The 24,684-nt window shown below is 34.7% G+C and overlaps 3 protein-coding genes across 8 annotated transcripts; 2 read left to right on the forward strand and 1 right to left on the reverse strand.

The window, feature by feature from the left end:
* The first annotated feature begins 1,950 nt into the window (after positions 1–1,950).
* Positions 1,951–5,866, forward strand: LOC115976642 (serine/threonine-protein kinase ATM-like). The gene is made up of 2 exons (XM_031098066.1): positions 1,951–2,117; positions 2,474–5,866. Exon 2 carries the CDS (start codon positions 2,516–2,518, stop codon positions 5,549–5,551), a length of 3,036 nt encoding a protein of 1,011 aa, XP_030953926.1. The 5' UTR covers positions 1,951–2,117; positions 2,474–2,515; the 3' UTR covers positions 5,552–5,866.
* Positions 5,867–6,718: 852 nt separating this feature from the next.
* On the reverse strand, positions 6,719–9,817 carry LOC115976643 (universal stress protein A-like protein). The gene is made up of 4 exons (XM_031098067.1): positions 9,277–9,817; positions 7,628–7,749; positions 7,379–7,497; positions 6,719–7,128 (listed from the first exon to the last, which is right to left on the reverse strand). The coding sequence occupies exons 1-4, from the start codon at positions 9,467–9,469 to the stop codon at positions 7,020–7,022; spliced, it is 543 nt and encodes a 180-aa protein (XP_030953927.1). The 5' UTR covers positions 9,470–9,817; the 3' UTR covers positions 6,719–7,019.
* Positions 9,818–13,618: 3,801 nt separating this feature from the next.
* Positions 13,619–23,677, forward strand: LOC115976644 (TMV resistance protein N-like). Of its 6 annotated transcripts, none has more exons than XM_031098073.1 (7): positions 13,619–13,794; positions 16,318–16,850; positions 17,679–18,789; positions 18,968–19,234; positions 19,331–20,104; positions 20,221–21,230; positions 21,389–22,061. In XM_031098073.1, exons 2-4 carry the CDS (start codon positions 16,351–16,353, stop codon positions 18,983–18,985), a joined length of 1,629 nt encoding a protein of 542 aa, XP_030953933.1. In that variant the 5' UTR covers positions 13,619–13,794; positions 16,318–16,350; the 3' UTR covers positions 18,986–19,234; positions 19,331–20,104; positions 20,221–21,230; positions 21,389–22,061. The 6 variants fall into 6 exon arrangements, with proteins under 6 accessions (XP_030953933.1, XP_030953934.1, XP_030953931.1 ...); XM_031098074.1 differs by lacking the exon at positions 13,619–13,794 and adding an exon at positions 15,106–16,161; XM_031098071.1 differs by lacking the exons at positions 13,619–13,794; positions 16,318–16,850; positions 17,679–18,789 and adding an exon at positions 23,536–23,677 and having other exon boundaries at positions 19,000–19,234; positions 21,389–21,481.
* The last annotated feature ends 1,007 nt before the right edge of the window (positions 23,678–24,684 follow it).

A 24,684-nucleotide genomic window follows, 5' to 3' on the forward strand; every position in this document is an offset into this window, starting at 1 on the left:
AGAAACAACAAAAGTGAGAATCAAGCCTAGAAAGATATGAGTCTAAAATTGTGAAACAAACAAAATTAACAAGATGTAATTTAGATGCAATAGCTTACATTAAGTACTTTGGGTTTCTCAATCAAATATATTAAAGTACATTCACCTATAAAGCATAAACATACTACAATATTCTTGAATGACAATTAAATAAAAAGAAGTGTTATGTTCTTAACATTTTACACAACAAATTATAGGTGGTTAGTTGTTATTGGTTGATGTGGGGGCCAGCTAGTTAGGAGGTACTATTAAGGCTGTACGAATTGGGCCTATGGCCCAATCTGAGGACATTAGCTAATCTGAGAATGACCAAATGAGGTTTTAATGGGAATGGTATAAAGAGAAAAATAAAGATAGTACGAGATAAGTCCAATGAACGTCCGAGGAGAAAAGCCATCTCGGGAACAAGGATCTGAGGTCAGTAAGAGTGCTATATCAGCCTAAACTTTCTTCAAAGTTAGATCACAACTAGGAGTTGGACGTTGGACAAGGGGTAAGAAAAGGGAGGCAACAAATATCTTCAAAAAACTGCTACCTCCACATTAAATGCCTCCCAACTAACTCTCTGGCTATATTAATGTGGAAGTGATACCTGAACAGTGACCAAGCAGCCTTATAGTTACTATTTGATGGTTCTGGGAAGTGTTGGATGGGACAAGAAGGAGCTCCTAGAATCCAACCTACATGTGTATGGTAGGGATAACACCAAGATTGTAATATATAGTACGGGAAGGTGACCTAAAAGGGGGATCAGGAAAAAATCATAAAATCAAGGCAATAACATTGTGGGTTCTTGTAACTGTGTTCATCATTAAGATATTATAAGATAAGTTTCTCAAGATGTGCCGAGGAGAGACTTTCGTACTTTACTTGTGTTTAACAAACTTAATTCAACAACTTTATGGTCCATCTTTTAGAGTAGAACTAATTCTTTCACTGACGCTTTATAAATTCATTGTTTGGGCTTGTTGGGTTTAAACCCAATCCCATACTGGGTCTAATCCAAATACTATCCTTACAGTTGAGCTATTTTTGCCCCACTAATACACAACTTGTAACAATCTATCATTTAGAATTTGTTATGAAAGTATTATTGAATATAATATTTTTCTCAAATAAAATACACTCACATGTTTGTATTTAATGTATTGCACCTAAAAAATTGTACAAAAGTTTTATACATTAATAACAAATCCAAAGCCATATGAGAAAAGAGATTAAAAAATGAGAAATATTATGTCTACAATATTTTTACAACAAATCTTATATGGCAGATTGTTACGAATTGTGATTGTTGGGATAGAAAAGTAATTTCAGTAGTATGTTCAAATTAAAGTCAATAACAACTAAACATAAAATATTATAAAGGTAACACCTCTCTTAAAAAATAGGATTGATAATAATAATTGACCCATTTAAACCATAAATAACTGATCCAACTCGTTGTTTTAACGAATCATCATTCGAGCTGACCCCGTTTTTCAAGGGTTCAAATTGTTTTCACCCATATTCATGTTTATAGTTGAGTTTAAAATGGATAAGTGGAATTCGAATTCAATTTTATCAAATCTTAAAATAAAATTCTTAAAAAAAAAAAAAAAAACTCTATATGTAAAGTTTCCTAAATAAACTTCAAAAAATTAAATAAATAAACCTGTTTTTAAGTACAAAATAAATCAACTCTCTTCCATTAAAAAAAATTAAACCATTAAAATTTTTTTTTGCAGAAAAATTATAAAAATAAATAAACTTTTTTTTTTAGAATCACATAAATAAATAAAACTAAACACACGCTAAAAAAACCTAAGCGTGGAAGTAGACCGTTCGATAGCGACAGCCAAAAAAGAAAAAAGCGCCGAGTCACCACCGCTTGAAAATGAAACCAGCCTCTCTTTTTACCACGATATTTTCATTTCCCAGGCCCGAGATATTCCTCTCTCTTTCTCTCTCTCTCTGTAAAACCATTTTATATTCCTTTCTCTCTCTAGAATTGGATTCCATTCCACTATCCTCTGGAAAAAAAAAATGGCCTTGAGAATCGCTTCCAAAGGTTAAAGCTTTGCAAAACCCTAGCCCTGGTATATATCTTTCTTTTCTCTACTTATGTTTTTTTTGCTTTTGTATAAAAATACTATCTTTTTTTTGTTTAAGGTGGGGTTTTTTTAAAATCAAATGTTAGTGTTCAGCTTTTTGTTCAAGAGACCCAAAATCCCATTATAGAATGTTCTGATTTACAAGTGGGTTTTGATTGTTTTTCATTTTGCCTTTTGTTTTTTTCAAGTTGGTGGAGTTTGGTTTTCCCAAGAAATCTATTTTCCTGGAAATATTAAAGTTCAGCTTTTTCGTCAAAGAAAAAACCCAAAACCCCAAATAATGTTCTGATTTACGTGTGGGTTTTGTTTGATTTTTCCATTTTCGTTTTTGATTTTTTCAGTTGGTGGAGTTTGGTTTTCCCGAGAAAAATATTTTCCCGGAAATGGGAACGGTTGAGACCAAGTCTAAAACCCTAATAGCTGAACCAGCTAAACCTCAAGTCCATAAAGAGAAAGACTTTGAATTGGGTATTGATGGTTCGGCCGGTTCTGGGGCAGGTTCAGAGGGGGCGCAAGAAAATGGGAATAGGGTTTCTGTAAATGGAAAGGAGGGTTTGGATGGTGATTTGGGAGGTGGGTTTGTTGAGGGAGTTAAGAATCAGGTAGTTGGGACCGAAATTTCGGTAGAGGAGGGTTTGAGAGGCCGAGATTTTGATGTTTTGGGTGGAGGGGAGAAAGATGGGCTCGAGGATTGTGAGATGAAGGGAGTAACTTCTTTGTTGAAAATGAGAGAAAGTGTGAAGGTAGTTGAGGTTCAAGATGGTGGTGAGAGTGAGAGTTTCAAAAAGTTGGAAACTTTAGGCGTTGAGGGAATGGCCAGTGGTGTTGATGGGGTGTCACGTGTTGTAGATATAGGCGGGGGAGTCTCGAATAAAGATGTGGAAGAGAGTGAGCATTTGGGAGAGGGATTTGTGGTTAAGGATAATGGTGGTGGTTTGAGCGAAAATGGGCAAGACCCAGATGGGGAAATTGGGATTGTTGAGGTTCCAATTGAGGATATGGTTGTGAACAATGAGATGGAAGAAGAGGAGGGTGTGGTTGATGAAGGGCATGAGTTTTCTGTGGGTGATTTTGTGTGGGGTAAGATTAGGAGTCACCCTTGGTGGCCAGGCCAGGTATATGATCCTTCAGATGCTTCAGATTATGCAGCGAAGTTGAAGGTGAAAGACCGGTTGCTTGTGGCATACTTTGGAGATGGCACGTTTGCTTGGTGCCAACCCTCTCAGTTGAAGCCTTTTGAGGAGAATTTTGAAGAGATGTCACGGCAGAGTAACTCAAAGACCTTTGTTCATGCTGTGCATAAGGCTGTGGATGAGATTAGTAGGCTTTTAGAGCTAGAGATGACTTGTTCTTGTGTAACAAAAGAGAACGGAGATGGACTTGATAGACCATTGGCAGTGAATGCTGGAATCAAGGATGGAGTCAATGTGCCAGAAGGTGGAATTGGGAAGCTTTCAAACATTATGACTGAGCCAGTGGACCTTCTCGGTGAAGTGAAACAAATTGCGCAGAATATTTCCTTTCCCAGCACACTTGGGCTTTGGGTGTTAAAGAGCCGGCTGGCAGCTTTTTATCGTGCAAAGGGGGGTTATCCCTTGCCTTTGTTTCATGAACTACAACCAATTCCCGGCCTTGAAGACGATTTGAATTATGGGGCAGCAGGCATAAGTAATACAGTGGAAGTCCCAATCCAAGGGCCATTTGCTGAAGAGTGGCTTTCTTCACCAATAAGTCCTAAATTTGGCCAAACTGGTCAAACCACGTTGCAGAAGTGCCTAGGGAATTCAGATGATAGACTACATCAAAGAAGGAAGCAAAAAAGTATTGCTGAAATTATGGAAGGGAACAACGATGTTACAGCAAAAGGCAAGGATGGAGATGTGGCTGAAGAAGAGACAACCACAGGCAAATTGGCAACATCATCTGCGAGGAAGAAAAGGAAAGGCATTGATGAAACTGATGCTCATCTAGGCAATGAGGCAACTTCTGTAACAAGGACTAAGAGAAAGGCAAGGATGTTGAGGTCTCCATTAAGTACTAATAGCAAAGTTTCTAGTGTAAAAAATGATGGCATTGGTGGCAAGGAAGAAACGAAGAAGAGCCCTTCGTCTAGAAGGAGCAAGAAGAATGTAGATGTCAGCATTGAAAATGATGGTGTTGGTGAGGCCAAAGGAAAAATTGAGAAGGGCTCTTTGTCAAGGGAAAGGAAGAAGAGCAAGTACTTGTCCCCTCCCTTCACAAGTCTAATTGGGGTGCAAAAGAAGAAAGACATAGAAGCAGGGTCCTGTAAAGTTTCTAATGAAGCTGAATTAGGGGAGCAGATTACCACTGCTGCTGGCCACCTTGCTGGGTCCCCTCCAATTCTGAAGCGTAGTCGTGACAAATTGCAGAAGAAAATCTCCCCAGAACTTGGGCTGGGGCATGAGCCTTCTAATATCTCAAGTCCTCAAACACCAAAACAAGATTTGATCCCAGTCATTGATCCGATGAAAGTTAAGGCACCCACTAATCAAGTGCTCACTCAAGTTCGCTATGCTGCTCTTAATCCCACAATGGAAAACAAATCCCTTGAAATGATGGGCAACTTTATGTCCATACTCAGAAGTTCAGTCTATCGTGATGGATCAAATTACAAAGCGTACAACAAGCGTCAAACTGGTAGAAAGAGAAAGAATATAGACACTGGGCCTGGGTCATTGGGTAAAGACCAAAATCATACTGACCACAAATCACCTGGACATGAATCCAAGCGGAGGAAGATCAATAAGAACAAGGAACCGGAGTCAAATCAGGCTAAACCAAAGAAATCTGCTGAAATACCAGATGCAAAGCTTAAAAAGCCTAAGTCAAAGCAAGCTGCTGGAAAATCCAAAATGAAGACCAGTGTTAAGGAGAATGAGGGGGAAGCTTCTGCTGTAGCAGCGCTTTTTGCGACATTTGGACCAGGATCCTGTTTGCCCACTAAAGCTGATCTTCTCAAAATTTATAGTAAGTTTGGCGCGCTAAATGAAGCGGAAACAGATATGTTCTACAACAGTTTCTGTGCTCGGATTGCCTTTATTAGGAGCTCTGATGCAGAAGCAGCCTTAAATCAGTCACTACAAAGTAACCCTTTTAAATCTGCCTATGTCACTTTCCGACTCCTATATCCAAAACCTGGATCGAAGACTCGTGAAATAAGAGAGATCCCACCACCAAACGCTGTTTCTGTACCCAGTGTCCAAGGCAAGACGCAAGAGAAGTCTTCTGATTCACAGCCATTACAACTTGACTACCTGAAGCAGAAACTTGAGATGATGAACTCAATGCTGGAAAACTCAGGTGGTAAGGTGTCGCCCGATACGAAAGGCAAATTGGAGAGTGAAATAAAAGGCCTATTGGAGAAGTTGAGCACTGAGCCAGGATCTTCCTCATCTTAGATCAGAGAATATGAGAAACTGAGCAATTTGGTTCCACACACACAGTTTTACAGCACATAGCTATGATCCATGTCTAGGTTTAGAAATGTATTATGTTACTTTCTTTTGCGGATGCTTGCAGAGGATGTAAAGAGTTAATTCTCTCACTGTTGTTTCTGTGAGTAGGTATTAACTTGATATAGTTGGGTTGGTCTTATTAGCATTTAAGTAAACTAGTTGCATATGCTCATCAGTATAGAGATTATCACCTTTTAGTCCATCTTTTTCTATCTTAGTTTGTAATTGATCATCAGAATTAACGGTAACAGTTGGCTACATGGTTTCAAGATTTAAAAAATACGTGATCTTGAGCTTATTCAAATCTGAAAATTTCCAAGTTAAAAATTATGGCCAGAAGCTATTCCAACAATCTTTCTTACTAGCACAGTGGTGATTATATATTTGTTCCAAGTGCCAATCCATGTATATTCGAGCCTTTGCGGATTTAGAGAATTGGCCTAATTAGGAGAACGTAAAATTTGTAAAGCTGGGCTACTTGTTTTGTCCAAAGATTGAATTCAGTCTCTTTCCAGTTAGTATCAAGTCTTTTTGTTTTTTCCAATTATTGCTACTCCTGAATGGTGCGTTATGGCTGAGTTCGGGGATTTTGTAGGGGCTCAAGTGGCTAATTTCTTATAACGTATCAGTTTAGGCTTTTATCAGAGCCATACGGAAACTAGAGGAAATGTTTTTTTTTTTTTTTTTAAGTACTAAGGGTTCAACTATAAGCACCTTTAGAAGTAATACTTGATCTTGAAATGCATGTTTTCACCTACAAAAATAGAAAAGAAAACAGAAATGCATCTTTCAGCTTTTTTTTGGACGTCAATGATAGAAAGCATCTTTGGATATCTTACGTCAATGATGCAGTGTCCTTTTAGTTGTCCGGGCCCCTTAATGCCAAATTATAACTAGTTCTGGTCGCTGATAACTGGTTTGTTAAGACAACTAAGAATCTGATCCGGTTCATTAGGCAACATAACTTATTTTTTTGGGACAAATTTAGGTAACACACCTGATCATTCCGGATTGTTGACACAATCCAACTTATATAAAATATGACACTCAATTGACATCTGGAAGGCCTACATAAATCCACTACCTTTTCACCTTATACCAAAAGGAAGGTGCAATTTAAAATAATAATCTATCCACATCAAAAAGAACATATCAAATAATCCATACAAGCTGAAATTACCGAGATCAAGGTTAAGATTTAAGAGAGCTCCAAAAAGGAGTCTGCAAATGAAGGGGAAGACCATATAGAAAAAACAAACCAAGCGAAGACCATATAGAAAAAACAAAGTTTCTCCATGTATGCAAAATCTCCACAATGTGCAGTTCTCGCAAGTGTTTACCATAGTTAATTATCCAGCTGTTAGAAGCCCTATTAACAGAATGAAACAATGAAAGCACATTTCAGGGACAATCAGTCATCAACAGGGTCCTGAGGAGCTTCATCTGCACTGCGTTTGATTGTGATGACAGGGCATTCAGCATGCTTCACACAGAATTCACTTACAGTTCCTACAAAAACCCTGCAGAGGAGCACATGAAAGGAATGGTCTTAGTTTTTGAAATGTTCTTTAGTATGTCAAGGTATAGCACAATATCTCAACAAGCAAATCTAAGAATTATTAAAGCATGGATTATAGATTTATGTTTAAAGTAATGGGAAAGGAGAACTTGAGTTTTATATTCCTTGTGTTAGTAGACATGTCTGCCTATAAGAATATCAATCACTGTGGAAGCCAGATATGTCCATAAACAAAAGCACCAAAATCATACCTCTGAAAAGGGCCAAGACCCCGACTTCCCACAACCAGAAGATCGGGTTGGACTCTCTTCACCTCATGGCAGATTACTTCTTTGGCATCACCTCTCTTGATCCATGCCTCGCAAGAAACCTACATTGTGGTTAGATATTACTTGATCTAATATAAATATAGAACACTAACACGAACACACTCATAACTGCAATTCCTTCAAGTTTCCCTTTGTGAGAGAGAGAAATTCAAAACAAATGTACATTCGTACCCCAATTTCATGACATCTAGTAACAAAATACTCAAGCAGGTGAAGCCCTTTTGCCCGATCCCTGTTCATCAAGTTTTTAAAATCTTCAGGTGACGCATAAATACTATCCATGTCATCAAAACCTAGCAGGAGAAAGTTATGGCACACTGTCATTAGCGAGTGATTTTCTTCACATATACAGAACACAATTGCAAATTCATATCAGCATATGGGATAAAATAAGTAGCCTTACATACTGCGCATGAAGTTAATTTTACTCTTCATCAAATTTGTTTTACACAAAGACAATAGGATTTTTTTTTTCCTTACTTAGGCATTAAATGGAGAAATAAAGAGAAATGGGTAAAGATCTTTATTTGATTTTTATGGACCCTTTTTTTCCCCAAAAAAAAAAATCATTTGATTTTTATTGACTTGGATAAAGAATATGACAAGATACAAAGAATCCTGGAAAAGAAAGGAGTTCCTCCACAGTAAATTAATGTGATTGCAGATATATATATAATGGAGCTATCACTGGCTTATATTGGGAGTATCACAAGTGAGTTTCCTGTAACAATATGTTTTTATTAAGAATGAACATTAAGTCCTTATTTCTTTGCATTGGTTATGGACAGCTTACTAGATTGATTAAGGATGGCATCCTTTGGTGTATGCTTTATTTTGGATGATATGATGTTATTCAATGAATCTTAAAGCCAGAGTTAACTCCCAGTTGGAAGTTTCAAAGGATACTTCAGAATCATGTTAATACTTTTGGTATTTTGGAACAAAAACATTCATAAGAAAGGGGGAATGAGGAGAGTGTGGCTCATACAATTAATGCGGGGTGAATGAAGCAAATAGGTGCATCAGGACTATTTCATGACCATAGAATATCTATAAGGTAAGTTATGCTATTATGCCTATTAATATGTTCTTAAAAACGTGTAGCTAAAATAAAATTTTCAAGATAGATAAGTGAGAACAATAAGAAAGATAAGATAATGAATTAAGTCATTTGTTCAAAGGCTTAATCATGCCTCATGTGAAACCGAAGCTGGTTAATTTTAAGAGTGATTTAGTTCAAATTGACTAAGTGAAGAGAGTTAGAGGAAGTCCTAAAAAAAAAAAAATAGGGACAGATGCAATGAAGGTGGATATGTTAAATGGGGAGGCAACATAGGTTATGATTTTAGATGAACAGAATGACAGAAAAGGATACATGTGGCCTAACCCACAACGATCATCCCTATGATAGTCCATTGAAACCAATTCAACACCACCTAATTTGTTTTTGGTTTGAGCATCATATCATATAACACGGACATTGAACTGAAAATAACAAACATGACCTACGCCTACCTTTTTAGAAGACAACCTATGCATGATCTTGTAATTGGTAACAAAAAAATGGAAAACCTCACATAAAAAAAAAAAAAAAAAAAAAAAAAAAAAAAAAAAAAAAAAAATCACAATTTACAACATTTGAACCTCTATCTTGAAATATTAGAAAAACTAAACAGGTAAAGTTGTTCTTAATTCAATGAAAACAGTATATATCAAAACCAATTTTTTGACATTCAAAAATTAATTCCCTTAATTTGAAATAGAAAACTCCAAAAAACACCAAAAGGTTCAAAAGGGTGGGTTTGAATTGGTAAAGTTACCATCTTCATCGGGGACTTGGACATGAAGGAAGAGAAGCTTGAAAGCAGAGGTGTTGTGGCGAACGATCTTCTGGATTGTCCAATCAAAAGCTCCTCTGCTGCTTATGGAAGCGTGTGGGTGCCCTTTGATTGTCGACTCGCTCACTCCCATCAATATTCGAGTCACGGAACCACCCTCTATCTCTATCTCCATCTCCAACTCGCTCTCGAAATTAATCAGAATTTGCAGTCTTTGTCTCTCTGTTTTTGGCTTTGTTTAGATTTGTGAGGCTGAGAGGGAGGGATACGGTTGCGTGTTGTGTACTGCGGCGTAATTTAGTGTAACTAACTCTAAGACTGCTAAAGTAAACCGCGTAGCGACACACCACGAAAGCTTCTTTAAAATGAGGTGTCAGTCCCTTCACTCGTGTAGTTTCGTAGAAGAACCTAGAAGAACTGGCGGGGTGTCACCGACACCGTACGAGGAAGTATTCCTGTCACGGGTTTGTACTTCCTCTCACTCACTGCTGCGTGGGTCCCACCAGCTGTGAGTGTGAAGAAAAATACACTCTAAGAGCACCCTCATTATGTGTGTCAAATGTCAAATATTTGGCATTTGGCACATCAAACCCCAAAACATGAGCCTCATGAGATGTTCCAAATGCCAAAAATTTTGGCACACAGCTACAGTACCGTCTCAAATATGAGACGGTACGGACATCCATGTCATTTTTTTTATTATTTGTTTATTCCCTCAGACTTTCTCTCTCATTATTCACTCAGACTCTCTCTCTCTCTGCTCTCATCTGCGTTCCATTCTTTTCTCTCTGCATCTTCGTTCTTCTCTCTTGCCGATCTCACCGCTGATCTCGCCGAAGCCGCCGATCTCGTCGGAGCCATAGTCGTCCTCCACAGCTCCCTCTTCACTCTCATTCTCTTCATCTCTCATCCTCAAGTCGCCTGAAGCCGATCTTGCCTAAAGCCACCTCAAGTCGCTGAAATCGATCTCGCCTGAAGCCGATCTTGCTGCCGATGTCTCCCGCCTGAAGCCGACCTCGCCGCCTGAGCTGTGGGTTTGTTTGATTTGGGATTTCTTTTTTCCTGGTTGTGTGTTTTTTTTTTTTTAAGGTGTCGTTGGTGGATGTGGGTTAGTGCCAGTGGTGGCTGTTGGTGTTGTTGCCAGTGGTGGCCATTGGTGATGATGATGATGATAGTGCCGGTGGGTTTGTCCTGATCTGATTGCCGCTCTGGTTGTGTTTTTTTTTGAGGCGGCGTTGGTGGCCGTTGGTGTTGTTGCCGATGGTGGCTGTCGGTGTTTGTGCCGGTGGTGGCCGTTGGTGATGATGATGATGATAGTGATAGGGATAAGGAGGAGGAATATATTATTTTAATGTGTAGTAAATATTATTTTAATGTGTAGAATTGAATTATAGAACATCTGAAAAATGATATGTTGTAAAATGATGTGCTAAAATGATAAAGTGGATTTTTGATGTGTTAAAATGGCATTTTTTATGAGAGATCTGATGGGAATGCTCTAACCGGGTGTATTTTTCCATCCCCGTAGCCGTGTCATTTGTTTTTACTTTGTCTTTCTCCTATTGATAAATGTTTGGCGAAAAGCACATTTTCGTCCCTATATTTTCAAGCGATTCTCATTTTGGTCCTTAGATTTTATTTTTACCGCTTTTAATCCTTATTTTAAAAAACGCGTTTCGTTTTAGTCCCTATTGTCATCTCTGTAACAGAAATATCCTATGTGGCGGACAGAATGCACTATTGGCATATAAAAGTGCTTACATGGCTATTAAAATAATAATAAAAAGTTTTAATTAACATTTAAATAGTGCCACATTAGCATTTTAAATATTGAAAAAAGCCATGTCAAAAAAAATTAAAACAAAATTCTAAAACATGTGATTTTTAAAACCAAATTAAATAAAATAATTAAAATAAAATTTTCTTTTCCTTTCATTATTTTCTTCAGAAGAACATATTCATATATGTTTTTTGTATTCTTCCCCAAGAACATGACTGTTCATATTCATATTCTTAGCAAATTAATTCTTAGTTTCTTTTCATTTCTCTGTCTTTCTTGTACTTTCTTTAGAGCCAAACACATCAAAACTCAAATCAATAACAGTTAAACAAAATAAAATTTAATTAAGCATTTTCTTGGCAACGTCAATCTCAAGATCTGAACATTTTTCTCTCCTAATTGGTAATCCAGAAAATCCCCTTTTCACAAACCCAACAAATTCTCATTCATAAACCCAAAAAACTTCCTTTCACAAACCCAAAAGATCCCTTCTCAACACACACAGCAAATAGTCCTTTCACAAACCCACAAACCTAGAAGATTCCTTCTCAACACACGCAACAAATAGTCATTTCACAAACCCAGAATATCCCTTCTCAACACATACAGCAAATGAGTTTTTCAAATTTTTCAAAAATTAGAAACAAATAAAATAAACCAAGATCGGCTTCAGATCCTTTTCAAATTCAATCCCAAGATAGAGAGGGTGAGATGAGAAAGTGAGGAGGAGAGGAAAACGTGGGCCTTCATATCTGCTGGAAACCCATACCACACACCACATACGACCCAAAAACTGACCCATCACCTTGTCGAACCCACCACCGATGAACCTTACCGATCCCACCACCTGTGAACCTTACCGAACCCACCACCGATGAACCTTACCAATCCCACCACCTGTGAACCTTGCCAAACCCATTGACTAGGAGGATCTTACCAACTTGATAGCTGCGGTGGCGGCGGCAATTAAAGGAGATGAACGGTGGGAGTTTCGACCAAGGGGTACTAAAAGAGAGAGAGAGTGAGATCAAGAAACGGAAGTTTAAGGTGTAAGGATGGTTTTGATTAGAGGTGAGAGGGAGGAAGTCTGAGATTAGAGAGAGTTGGAAGAAAATCTATTCATATTTTTTAAAATATTTTATTTTATTTTTAAAATTGACAAATTTAAAAATAAAATGGTTTTGATTTTAAATTCTTATTATTATTTTAATGGCCATGTAAGCACTTTATATGTCAACAGTACATTCCGTCCGCCACATAGGATATTTCCGTTACAGAGATGACGGGAGGGACCAAAACAGAACACGTTTTTAAAAAAAAAATGACTAAAAGCGGTAAAAATAAAATCTAGGGACCAAAATAGGAATCGCTTGAAAATGTAGGGACGAAAATGTGCTTTGCGCCTAAATGTTTTTAAAGAACATTTTTGTGGAGTCCAAATTTTTTATCTCAATCTTTCATCACTCCATACTCTACAAATAAAAACATACAACATATCTCTCTATTTAATTAAATACTAAATTTATGTCTTCTATTATTTCAATTACCTAAAAAAAAAAAAAAATCATCATATTCCCACAGCCCATCCCCACGAGAAATTATTATTTATACCGGAGGACTGCTGATGTGGTCCTCCGTAACCAATGAGATGATGTCATCTATGTAAATGTATATGTAAATTTCCTAATCAGCACAAGGAATAAAAAATAAAAATTACCAGATGATGTCACATTTGCATAAATAATAGCATTTTATTGGTTGAGAGGTTAGAGAGGACTACTTTAGCAGTCCTCCTGGTGGACCTAATAATTTCTCCATCCCCACCTTTGCTGGCAGCCAAGTGACATGAGTTAAGAGATAAGTTTAACCTCCTCTAAAGGATAGTAACATGTCAAAGTAATTCTTTATCACCATACTATTTTGAATCCATTTGCTTATTTTGTAACACTCCAATCTAATTGCATAATTAATTTTATGGGTTTATATGTTTGTTATTATCTTAATTACTTTAAGTGCATAAAACTTTGATGTTGTGATATTATAGAAGATATATGCTCTTTTAATGTTGTAGAAAGGAGGTTGATGGGACCCGAGATTGTGTAGATTACAGTTGATAAAATTCGGCTAATTCGAGAACGACTAAAGGTTACTTAGAGTAGGCAAAAAAGGCATGCTGATAAGAAACAACGAGATATTGAATTTGATGTGGGAGATCATGTAACACCCCAATCTAATTGCATAATTAATTTTATGGGTTTATATGCTTATTATTATCTTAATTACTTTAAGTGCATAAAACTTTGATATTGTGATATTATAGAAGATATATGCTTTTTTAATGTTGTAGAAATGAGTTTTATTAAGGTAAGGATATATGTGCATAGTTGTTTTAATATTTGGGTCATTTTAGAATATAGAAATATGGGAGAGTGAAAAGTATAAATACTGAAAGTTGAAAAGGTGGGTCATAACCTTTTCTTTCCTTAGTAAGACACGTGCCCCCACAAAGTCTTTCTCCCTTATCTTGACTTGGCTGCACTTGAGAGTTCATCTCATGCTTTTCTTCTTTATTCCTTTTTCTTTGTTCTTATTTCTTTCTTATTCCCTTATTCTTACACGGCAGCACCATCTCACCAATAGCCCTCCCTCTCTCACCAAAACCATATATCTTTGTCTAAGAAGAAATTAAACTCTTACTAAAGTTTTAGCTTCAGTTGTGGGTAAGTATATATGTTTATTTTCTATAATGAATATTTTAATGGTGTAATGGTTTGTTTTAGTTTCACTTATTTGTTCTCTAATCTGATTGTTAGAAGCTGAATTTTGTGGTTTTGTGTTAGCTATTTGAAAGATTGAAAATATCATGGTCTTTTAGATGCCTATTCATGTATTCTAACATGTATAGTATAGATATAAAAATAGCCACATGAAGTGAAGGCCAATTGCTATTAGTTGAGGATTTTGTAAAAAAAACATGTTAAAGCTGTCACTGTGACAAATTTGGTATTTACAAGAAGAAAATTTTGGATTAAATCATATTTTGTGAATTAGGATGCTAGGAGTAGTTTTTATGAATTCTAAGACACACATGGTTGTAATGGAAGTGGTCTCATAGCATTTGGATTTATATAAAAATAATGGTTTAATTTCTAAGTTGCATGAAATTCTGTCAGGATAGATTTGAGCATGTGGTCATGTATGATTTTTAATTAATCATGGTTTTATGCTTTGACTTTGAAATTGATATGGTATATACTAGACATCTAGGGCAATGGTTCTATAAAATTTCATGACGTTTGGATGTGTATGGACAGCCCATTTGTATTTTACAAATGAGGTGTATGCTGCTGAAATGAGCAGTGAATAGTATATGATACACCTGACTTTGTAGATTTAATTCTAAAGTTAGGGTGAATGTTTTGAGCTATAATTTAATTTTCTTATCCTTTGGTATGTTTGAATCATAGATAAATTTTATGCCTTGGTTTTCTCTAAGGTTTGGGTATATAATGTGTTTAATGAATGTATCATGTGCTTTCGGGAACCTTATGTGATGGGAAGTAAGGATTTTCTTGAATTTGAGAGTTAGGTTGTGATTGATATATAAGCTTTTATATTAGGAAGAGTTGTTAGTAATAAGTTTTGGTTTTTCGTGACAAGAACAAGAACCCCGTCATCACGTTCGCCACCTTCAAACATGTACGTAGCATAATTCACCTTTTGAGAATCCGTGCATCCAAGGAATTTAAAAATCTTTTCCATCTTAAAAACCCTAACTTTCTGCTTCTAATGGATTTGTAGTGCCTCCTTACAATTTAGAATCGAATTGAATTTAGACTTTTCAATTTTTACACTCAATAATTCATTTGACACAAAAATTAAAAATTAAATAGAACACAAGATGCACAATTAGACTCCAATTGAAATTCAATTTAGATTCTAATTTGATTTTCTCTTAACTTGGTTTTTAATATATATATATATATATATAGATTCCTTCAGAGGCAAAGAGAATAAAAAAAGATGCCCATTTGAGTGCAACTTATTATTATTATTATTATTAATTCTTTTTTTTAACAAGATATTATTAATTCTTTTAAGTTTGGGTGGGGACTTAATATTCTCTTTATACTTTGGGTTGTCAATGCATATAGATATCCACGTCTTTATCAAGTTACAATTAAAAATAATAATAAATAAATACTTAGTAAGCAAAAAAGCCACGTCATCCTAAAAATTCAAGTAATAAAATCAGTCCTTAATTTTTTGTTTATTTTCTTTCATTTGGCGACCAACTTATAATAAAATAATTCAAGATCATATCAAAAATAGAAACCCATTAGCCTCCCACTTGAGAAATTGAATGGTTAAATTTTTTGCATTTCATGTTTGTTTGCTTGTGTGTAATTGTTGTGAGTTCCATCTTGGTATGATTGACATAAATTTGACAATTTGTGACATTTATTCTTGAAATCAGATCACATATTGTTATATATACATTTTCACTGTTCTCTGAAAAAAAAATGTAAAATGATTCTAAAAGTTTTTCATATGTCTTGAAATCAAGAAAAAGTCACACCCAGTATTTATTGAGTAAGGACTTAATATTCTCTTTGGACATTGGGTTGTGTTGTCAATGCGTGCACATCTTATAAATCCACTATCTAGGCCAAGTTTGGATTGCACTAAAAAATGAAAGTTAGAACGTTTGACATTTTTTCTGTGGGTCCTGTTTGCCATTTGGGTTTTAGTGAGAAAGTCTTCCTCATTTATTTTTGTTTAAAAATATTACTATCATTTTAACTCTTTAAGATAAAATGAAAGAGTCCATTTTCCTGGCAATGATCCCCATTAAGCACCTGAACTGGACAAAACCGTATAATTTTATTTTATACCATTGTGGAATTTGATATTCTCCCAAGGATGAACCCTGTGGCCATTGTAGCTGGCTGTGGACCAAAAGGATTGTATTGCGGAAACTTCATGGAAGGAGGATCTCTATTTATATCGTCCCCAATATTTTTCTCTATCAATTCCAAATTTCCAGCTACATTTCATCTCTCTCCGATTCAATTTCAGCACACATGGTAAAAATCATCAGTTTTTAATCAATTTCCCAATCAAACGCAAAATTCGTCAATCTCCACACAAATTGCATGTCACTCATCTCTTATAATTCCTATTTCATCACATCTTTGATCTTTCTTACCTTCGGCTTCTATTTTTTTTTTTTTTTTTTCCAGTTCTTCTTAATCGTCAGTTAACAAATCATCCTGATGGCTATCGTGACCAATGAAAGAGCCTCTTCTTCTTTTTCGTCTTCCACTCACCAATGGAGCTATGATGTATTTTTGAGTTTTCGAGGTGAAGATACCCGTTATGGTTTTACTGGCCATTTATATAAGGCTTTGTGTGACAAGGGTTTTAACACCTTCATGGATAATCACCTTCAAAGAGGAGAAGAAATTTCAGTGGAACTTCTCAAAGCCATTGAACTGTCGATGATTTCTATCATCGTATTTTCTGAAAATTATGCATCTTCTACTTGGTGCATGAATGAACTTGTCAAGATTTTTGAGTGTAAGAATAATGGCCAGTTAGTATTACCAATTTTTTATAAAGTGAATCCATCAGAGATACGTAAAATAAAGGGAAAGTTTGGGATAGACCTTGCTGAACATGAAGAAAAATTAAAAGATGATGTGGAGAAGGTTCAGAGGTGGAGGGCAACATTGACTAAAGCAGCTAATTTATCTGGATTTCTTTATCGTGATGGGTATGTATTTATTTATTTATTTGGAAATTGGGTATGTATTTAATTAATGACTACTTTGGTATGTTTTTACTTTTTATGAGTTATAATTTATAAACTTCATATGGTTTTTATGTGACCACTAAATATCAAATTATGAAAGTTTTCTTCTTTGATCATATATTATTATATTCTACCTACTAAGGTGGTTAAGCCACAACGGTTCAATGATAGAAATAAAATAATTTCAATCAAATAATATTATTAATTATGATAAATATTTGTAATCTTTTATCCGTTATAAACTTATAACCTAAATGAATCTTGTGCTAAATGGTTTTATAATCATAAGAAATGGTAGAAGTAGAAGAATTTAAAGTTGGGTAATGTTAATTATCAATTAAATTTTTCTCCCATTTGATGTTAAGAAAATCTTTCTTAAATTTCTTAATCTCATTTTGTTTTCGTTAGGAAATGAGTTTTCAATAACTTTGTTTCCTCACCAAATTCTGATTTACTAAAAGCCTAAATCTAATTTTGCATTTATAAAAAAAGGAATGTGCTAAAATTAATCATAGCTCTCAACCCTTTGAATTACAATGCCAATTAATTTAATTAACAATATGTTAATTGTAATGCACAAAACCAATCATATTTAATTAACACATTGAATTTGGTTCATCTTCATATATTTAATTATTCAATAGTTGGGAGTGGGGGATTCCAACAATGAATGTTTTTGTTGGAAACACAAAGATATGTCAATTGAGTTACAAGACTCTTGGCATCTTCATATTTATATTTACAATTAGTCCAACTCATTATATGTTTCTTATGCTTAATGCTTTGCAGCTGCAATGAATTCGAATTTGAATTTATCCAAAGAGTTATTAAAGAAATATCAAGTATGAAATCAAATCGTGTGCATTTATTTGTTGCTAAATATCCAATTGGAATAGATTTTCAAGTGGAGGCCATAAAATTGCTTTTAGATATGGATTCAGATGATGTTCGCATGATAGGAATTCATGGTCTTGGAGGAATAGGTAAGACTACAATTTCAAGAGCTGTTTATAATAGAATTGCTGATCTTTTTGAAGGAAGTTGTTTTCTAGAGAATGTTAGAGAAATGTCTAATATAAATGGTGGCATAATCCAACTACAAGAGACGCTTCTCTCTAAGATCTTACAAGATAGATATTTGAAGGTGAACAGTGTATCTGAAGGAACTAGTTTGATAAAGGAAAGACTTCATTGTAAAAAAGTTCTTTTAATTCTAGATGATGTGGATAAATCAAAAGAAATAGAAAATTTGCTTGGAGAATGTAATTGGTTTTCTTCAGGAAGTAGAGTCATTATAACAACAAGAGACAAACAAGTGCTAGCTACTCTTGGAAGAGATCATCAAATTTACAGGGTTAAAGAATTGAATCAACGTCAAGCTCTTGAACTTTTTAGTCTACATGCCTTCCAAACAAGTAAACCCAAGGAAGATTATTCAAATCTTGCAAAGCAAATTATATGTTATGCCAATGGCCTCCCATTAGCTTTAAAAATAATGGGTTCTGATTTGTGTGGAAAAAGTATACTAGAATGGAAAAGTGCAATAGAAAAGTATAAAAACATTCCACATGAAGACATTGAAAAGATACTTAGAATAAGTTATGATGGATTGGGAAAAAACGAAAAGGATATTTTTCTCGATATTGCGTGCTTCTTCAAAGGATTCCACAAGGATGATGTTGTAAATATATTAGATAGTTGCAATCTATATCCAATTTATGGTATTGGAAAGCTTATCGATAAGTGTCTCATAACTGTTGATTCAATTGGTATTTTGCTTATGCATGACTTGCTACAAAAATTGGGTAGAGAAATTGTACAACAAGAATCAGAAGAGCTTGAAAACCGTAGCAGAATATGGTGTTATAATGATGCTCATGAATTGCTAACCGGAAATATGGTATGCATTCTTTGCTTCACCTTTTTTTTCCAAATGTTTTTTTATTCATGAGATTTATCTCTTTTCAATATTGAACAAAATATAATTTTCACTATATATGTTTTGTTTAAAGTTTCAAAATCATTATACTTTTGTCAAATCTAATTATGAAGTGCAACTAATTCTTTGCCTTAAGCAGGGATCAAATAAAATTTGAGGTATCATGTTGCGCTCACCTAAACCAATAAAGGTGTCATTGAAATCTAAAGTTTTCAAAAGGATGAAAAATCTCAAATTTCTGATAGGTGATGTACACATTGATAAAGAACTTGATTATCTACCGCATAAGTTAAGGTTTCTTGAATGGAATGTATCTCCTCTTTCCTTATCCTCCAAATGTCTTCCTCCTCAACAACTTGTTGCACTCAAAATGTCTAGCTTTATAGTGGAGAATGTATTCAAGCAGGTATAACTATTACTAGTATTTATGAATTTTAATTTCTTTAATTGTTATTTTTAAATTTGCTGAAGAAATTTTTTTGTTTTTTTTTTTTTTCTATAGGAGTTCCAGTACAAAAATTTGAAAAGTATCAGTCTGAGTAAGTGTGATTCGATTACTAAAGTACCCGACTTGTGTGCCCCAAACTTAGAGACATTGGAAATTTTAGGGTGTATAAATTTAATTGAAGTTCATGAGTCCATTGGATTTCTTGATAAGCTTAAATTATGGAAAATTTTGGTCTGTCGAAAACTTGAAATTCTTCCAAGTAAGCTGATGTTGAAATCTCTTGAGTATTTTTATCTTAGCTGGTGCATGAGTCTTAAGAAGTTCCCTGATATACACCCAGAAATGAAACGTTTAAAAGAATTAGTTTTGTTTTTTAATGATTTTAGAGAATTGCCTTCATCACTGGGGTATCTCTCTGGGCTTCGTACGTTAAGTTTTTGCCATTACCTTAAGGAGTTTCCAATTAGCAACAACAAATTGCAACTGCTTGAGGAAAAAGATACTCTTACTTCCAAATTGGGAATGGCCTTTACAAGACCTGGGTTTCTAAGCTTGACAAGTCTAGATCTTAGTCATGGAAATATAACTGAATTAGATTTTTGGATGCAACCCGATTGCTTCCCCGTATTGAGATCTATAAATCTAGCTGGAACTAGTATTGTTTCCATCCCAGAATGTATTATCAAATTTACTACATTAGCAAATCTTGACATAAAAAACTGCGAACGGCTTCGGGATATTCCAAGGCTTCCGCAATCTATAGAAACAGTGAATGCAGAGAATTGCAATTATTTGGATCCACAATCATCAATCAATTTATGGAAGCAGGTCTCTCTCTCTCTCTCTCTCTAAATTTAAGTTTTTAGTTACCTTTCCCGAATACATTATATTACTATGATATTTTCTTTTAACTTCAATTTCTTGTATTTGCTAAATTCAAGCAGTTTGGAGAAATTCTAGGGATTTTACCTGAAGCTGCAACAAGCAATAGTCTCCCCGAATTTGAATCAGAAATTGGGAGCTCTGGCTCTGAATCTGAAATTGAGAGTGATATTGTCCTTGATGACTCCAAATCTGAATCTCAAATTCAGAGCTCTGGTTTTGAATTTAAATCTCAATTTGACTTTTATTTACCTTATCTTCTACTACCAGGAAATGAGATTCCAAAGTGGTGCAAATTTAACCACCAGAGCGTTGGAAATTCCGTATCATTCTGGGTCGGTCCCAAATTTTCAAATTTGGATGTCTGTGTTGCTTTTCCGTATCATTCGTGGTTCGCCTATTTCAGTGACGATTTTTCAATTGGCATTTCCATTAATAATTGTGAAAAACAAATTATTTGTAGGGCTCATGTAACAAGTGATACTGATCATCTGTGGTTAATTTATGGGCAATTGAATATATCAAATCCATGTGAACAAAATCATATTGAGCTTGAGGTTACAGGTTCGAAAAACTCAAGATCTGATTACATAAATTGCTTGAGGTTCCATGTAGAATGCATCTGTTGTCCTCCAAGACCCGATATTCCTCTCATCCCCATGGCTCCTGTTCTGCCACATGTATGGGATCAATGGGCTTTTAACAATGTAGATGAAGATTCAAGGCTTTCAATGGAAACAACCGCATTAATGGGTTTGAAGGCTGTGATTTAAGTTTGCTGCCACTTGGCTATCCCATGGGATACGATTACACTGGGCAGATTTCTTTGCCATCCGTGGCTTCTAATGGATACCAATTACACTTTTGGTTCATCTTCAATTGGCCATGCCTTTGTAAACGATGAATTGGCCTTGAACCTGTATCCACCGTCGAAATGGGAACATGTCTTTCAAACTTGGGAGAAATATGACTCCATCCGAGAACAACCTTTAAATTTAGAACAGGAATTCAAGTTCTGAAGATTGGCATAACAAATTAACTGTCTTCTCTCTTTCAACAATATTCTTCAGTGGTAATGTTAGTTATCATTGGATAAATTTTCATTTCTAGATGGTCATTTCAAAATTTGGCACCTCAGCTTACTTTCCTCTGGGGCCTTGATTATAGATATGCTTTACTGAGTTAATGACTAGAATTCTTTTAAATGCCTTTTACTTGTGTCACTTACAGGATATTCCTTCATGAACAGCTGAAACTGTGAAAGGGCACCATGGTGTGTCTTATGACATTACTACACCTCTTGGTGTACATAATCTACTGGAGGTATAAAATTTTATCCTTTACCTTCTATTGGGCCAAAATCTGAATAACTATCTCTTAAGCTTTAACAAAAGTTTAAATTATGCTCGACTTTATGATTGGGCTATGTGCTCTGATTTCTTTCTTACTTACCCAAAAAAAAAAGTTTTTCCCTTTCTTCATAAGCAATACTTTTATATAATACTCTTGATTTCATAAATTAAAACTAGCACCCTTGTGGGGCCAATCTGGTGGATACCTTGCTTGAAGTTTTTGGTAATATTTAGATAGACAAGCTTATATGTCCTTAACTTAGATGGTTTAATATTGCAGGATGTTGTTAATGACAGGATATTCCTTTATTAACTGCTGAAGTTGTGAAAGGGCACCCTATGTGTCTTATGACATTATTGCACTTCTTATTCTTTTGATGAACAAAAAATGAGTAGGGGGCAACTTGAGTTGGTGTCTTTTACCTGGGTGTAACTATAGTGGTACCCTACTCATTAGGCTAGGGCCTGCAGAAGTAGGGGATTCAGATGAGTCATAACTATGCACCTCTTGACCTGCATAATCTACTTGTGGTAAAAAAATTTATCATTTACTTTCTGTTGGGCCAAAATTTGAATAATTCTCTTATGCTTTGCCAAGAGTTTAAATTGTGCTTGCCTTTATGATTGGCTATGTGCTATGATTTCTTTCTTACCTATAAAAAAATGTTTTTCCCTTTCTTCATGAGCATTACTTTTACATAATACTCTTGATTTCTTAAATTAAAACTGGCACCCTTGTGGGGCCAATCTGGTGGATACCTTGCTTGGAGTTTTTGGTAATATTTGGATAGAGAGGCTTATATGTCCTTAACTTAGATGGTTTAATATTGCTGGATGTTGTTAATGATAAGATCAAACACTGTTTATGCCATGTAGCAAGAGATCAGATGAATTTGCAGCTTGTACATGCTTTATTAATTTAGAAATTGCTGAGCATATTGTGGAAATCTTTTTTAGTAAGAGGCTACTTCAGTGTGAACTCTTATGGAAGTGTCTTACAATTGGATATATATGGCTTATGCAATTGTGTTGTAGCCATGATTTCAAAGGAAGCACTATTATTTGGAGAGAGAAGGTAAATGGAAGCTTTTATTATTAGCTTACGTTGTACTAGCGATTAAGATTTACATTATAGACTAATCAAAGTATACAATTTTGTACACTTTTTGCAAATATTAAGACTTTTTGTGTTGGAGACTTTTTGTTATTGTTACGTTATTGTTTTGTTATACATTTTGAATTGCTAAAAAGTAGTTTGATTTGATGTGATAAATTTAATTGTAATTTCATGTATATTTATATTAATGAAATAAGTTTTATGAAAAAAATTGTAACAAGCATGGAAGGGTTTTTAAAATTTATTTTTTGACAATAGAATTTAGGAAACATGAAGACATCTTTGGCATTTTCCACATTATGGCATGGGTCATAGGAGGGGCTGCCTTTTGGGCTCATGGCTGTTTAATAGAATAGGCAGGCTTTTTACAAGTATGGGCCGGTTTTTAGAGTAAAGTTCAGGTCGGTTTTAATAAGTTCCACATACCTTTATGTTGCAATTGTACTGCTAGCCTGCTAGTAGTAGTATTTGTCACTATGGATCCACATGTAAAAGTTTTTTTTTTTGGACTGAAAAGGTAGGATCCACATGTAAAAGTTGAAAAAGCCTAAGGCTTAAGGGTTTTTATTTTTTTATTTGTCATTATTATTATTATTCATATTATTTTCCTTGTGTTTGCTTGAAAACAAATGGTTCTTCAGTTACAATACTCTTAGCGGTAACAAATGGATTTAGGACTTGTTTGATAGAGTAGTTTAAGTAAAGTTATTTGTATTTTTTTGAAATACGTGTGGGTGAAAAAAATGTGTAGAAATGCGTGTAATATTGTTTAAAAATTTAAAACATATTATTAAAATGCTCTACCAAACAAGCTATTAATTTAAGAAATTCATCTTTTATAAAAATTATATTTTCCTGAGATGGTAGACAATGAGATAACATTCTTCTTCTTTTATATATTTTGCTAGGTAATTGGTTATTGCGGGGCTCGAACCCCCAAGCTAGCGGTTTCTTGGTAAACCGGGTACCACTTGAGCCACAAGGTCCAATGGTCTTCTTTTTATATTATTATAAATTCAACTCAAACGTGTAATTATCTTTATATCAAAAGGAGCCCCTCTTTATTAAATGAGGAGAAATAACTTGCAATTTGTCATGATTTAATTTTAAACAACTAACTAGGGTTTTCCTTTCTTTTTTTTTTGTGTTGGGGGGGGGGGGGGGACAATAGCATTTCTTCTCAACCTATATTCCATAAACTAAATTAAAAACTGCTCCCCATTTTTTGACAAAAAGCTTCTCCCAAATATATATATATATATATATATATATATTTATATATTTTGAGAAAAAAAATTATCTCTATAGGTCTTAAGGTAGAGGGTCATTTCATTCTTCAAATTTAATTTTATGAAATTGAAAATGTACATGGTAGTATCATCATGTTATTTAAATTTTGCCCCTTTAGATAATTAAGAAACTAATGTGTGGCACTATATTCATATTTAAATTTGTTAACCATCAAATCCCTATCCTGAAATAGACTCACAAACAAATGGAATAGGATCCTGAAAAACTAGACCACCAGGCCCCCACAAAAGAAAGAAAAAGAAAATAAATAGAGGCTTACAACAAGTTCATCTACTCCCTTGGCGGCATGCTGCCTCCTGTAACTTCAATTATTCATATTTGGCTATGATGTATTGTCTCTTTGCATTTGTAATCTTTCCTTTTTTGGATAGTGCAGATATCTTGCCTCTTTAAACGTGTGAAAAAAAACACACACACACAATATATGAAATGAGTAAACAAGTTGTGGTTGAACTCATAAACTTGTCTTCGTGGATACTACCTAATAAGCTAAATACCTATATGACATATAGCTCGAAAGTTAATTTATACCGAGAAAGGTTTTATTTTCTGCTAAATGATTAACAGCATTATTATACTCCAAATTTGGTAAATCAAGGAGGAAAATAGTAGGAATATCTGGGTTTTCATATTTGAAAGAACCAATTACCTACCTACCAAACTAGAACTTGAATGTTTATAACAAATTGAAAATAAATCTTAAAATAAGAAAAAATAAATCGCAATATAATTCACAAAGAGACCTA

The sequence above is a fragment of the Quercus lobata genome, chromosome 2 (genome assembly GCF_001633185.2).
Source record: "Quercus lobata isolate SW786 chromosome 2, ValleyOak3.0 Primary Assembly, whole genome shotgun sequence".
NCBI lineage: Eukaryota > Viridiplantae > Streptophyta > Magnoliopsida > Fagales > Fagaceae > Quercus > Quercus lobata.

Excerpts from the sequence above, each read along its gene's own strand:
- LOC115976642 (XM_031098066.1), top strand. The coding sequence starts at position 2,516 with ATGGGAACGGTTGAGACCAAGTCTAAAACCCTAATAGCTGAACCAGCT.
- LOC115976643 (XM_031098067.1), bottom strand. The coding sequence starts at position 9,469 with ATGGAGATAGAGATAGAGGGTGGTTCCGTGACTCGAATATTGATGGGA. Across the intron at positions 7,750-9,276 it reads CCAAGTCCCCGATGAAGATG|GTTTTGATGACATGGATAGT; the intron begins GTAACTTTACCA and ends TTCTCCTGCTAG. Across the intron at positions 7,498-7,627 it reads CTAGATGTCATGAAATTGGG|GTTTCTTGCGAGGCATGGAT; the intron begins GTACGAATGTAC and ends ACCACAATGTAG.
- LOC115976644 (XM_031098071.1), top strand. The coding sequence starts at position 19,049 with ATGAAAAATCTCAAATTTCTGATAGGTGATGTACACATTGATAAAGAA. Across the intron at positions 19,235-19,330 it reads TGGAGAATGTATTCAAGCAG|GAGTTCCAGTACAAAAATTT; the intron begins GTATAACTATTA and ends TTTTTTCTATAG. Across the intron at positions 20,105-20,220 it reads CAATCAATTTATGGAAGCAG|TTTGGAGAAATTCTAGGGAT; the intron begins GTCTCTCTCTCT and ends AAATTCAAGCAG.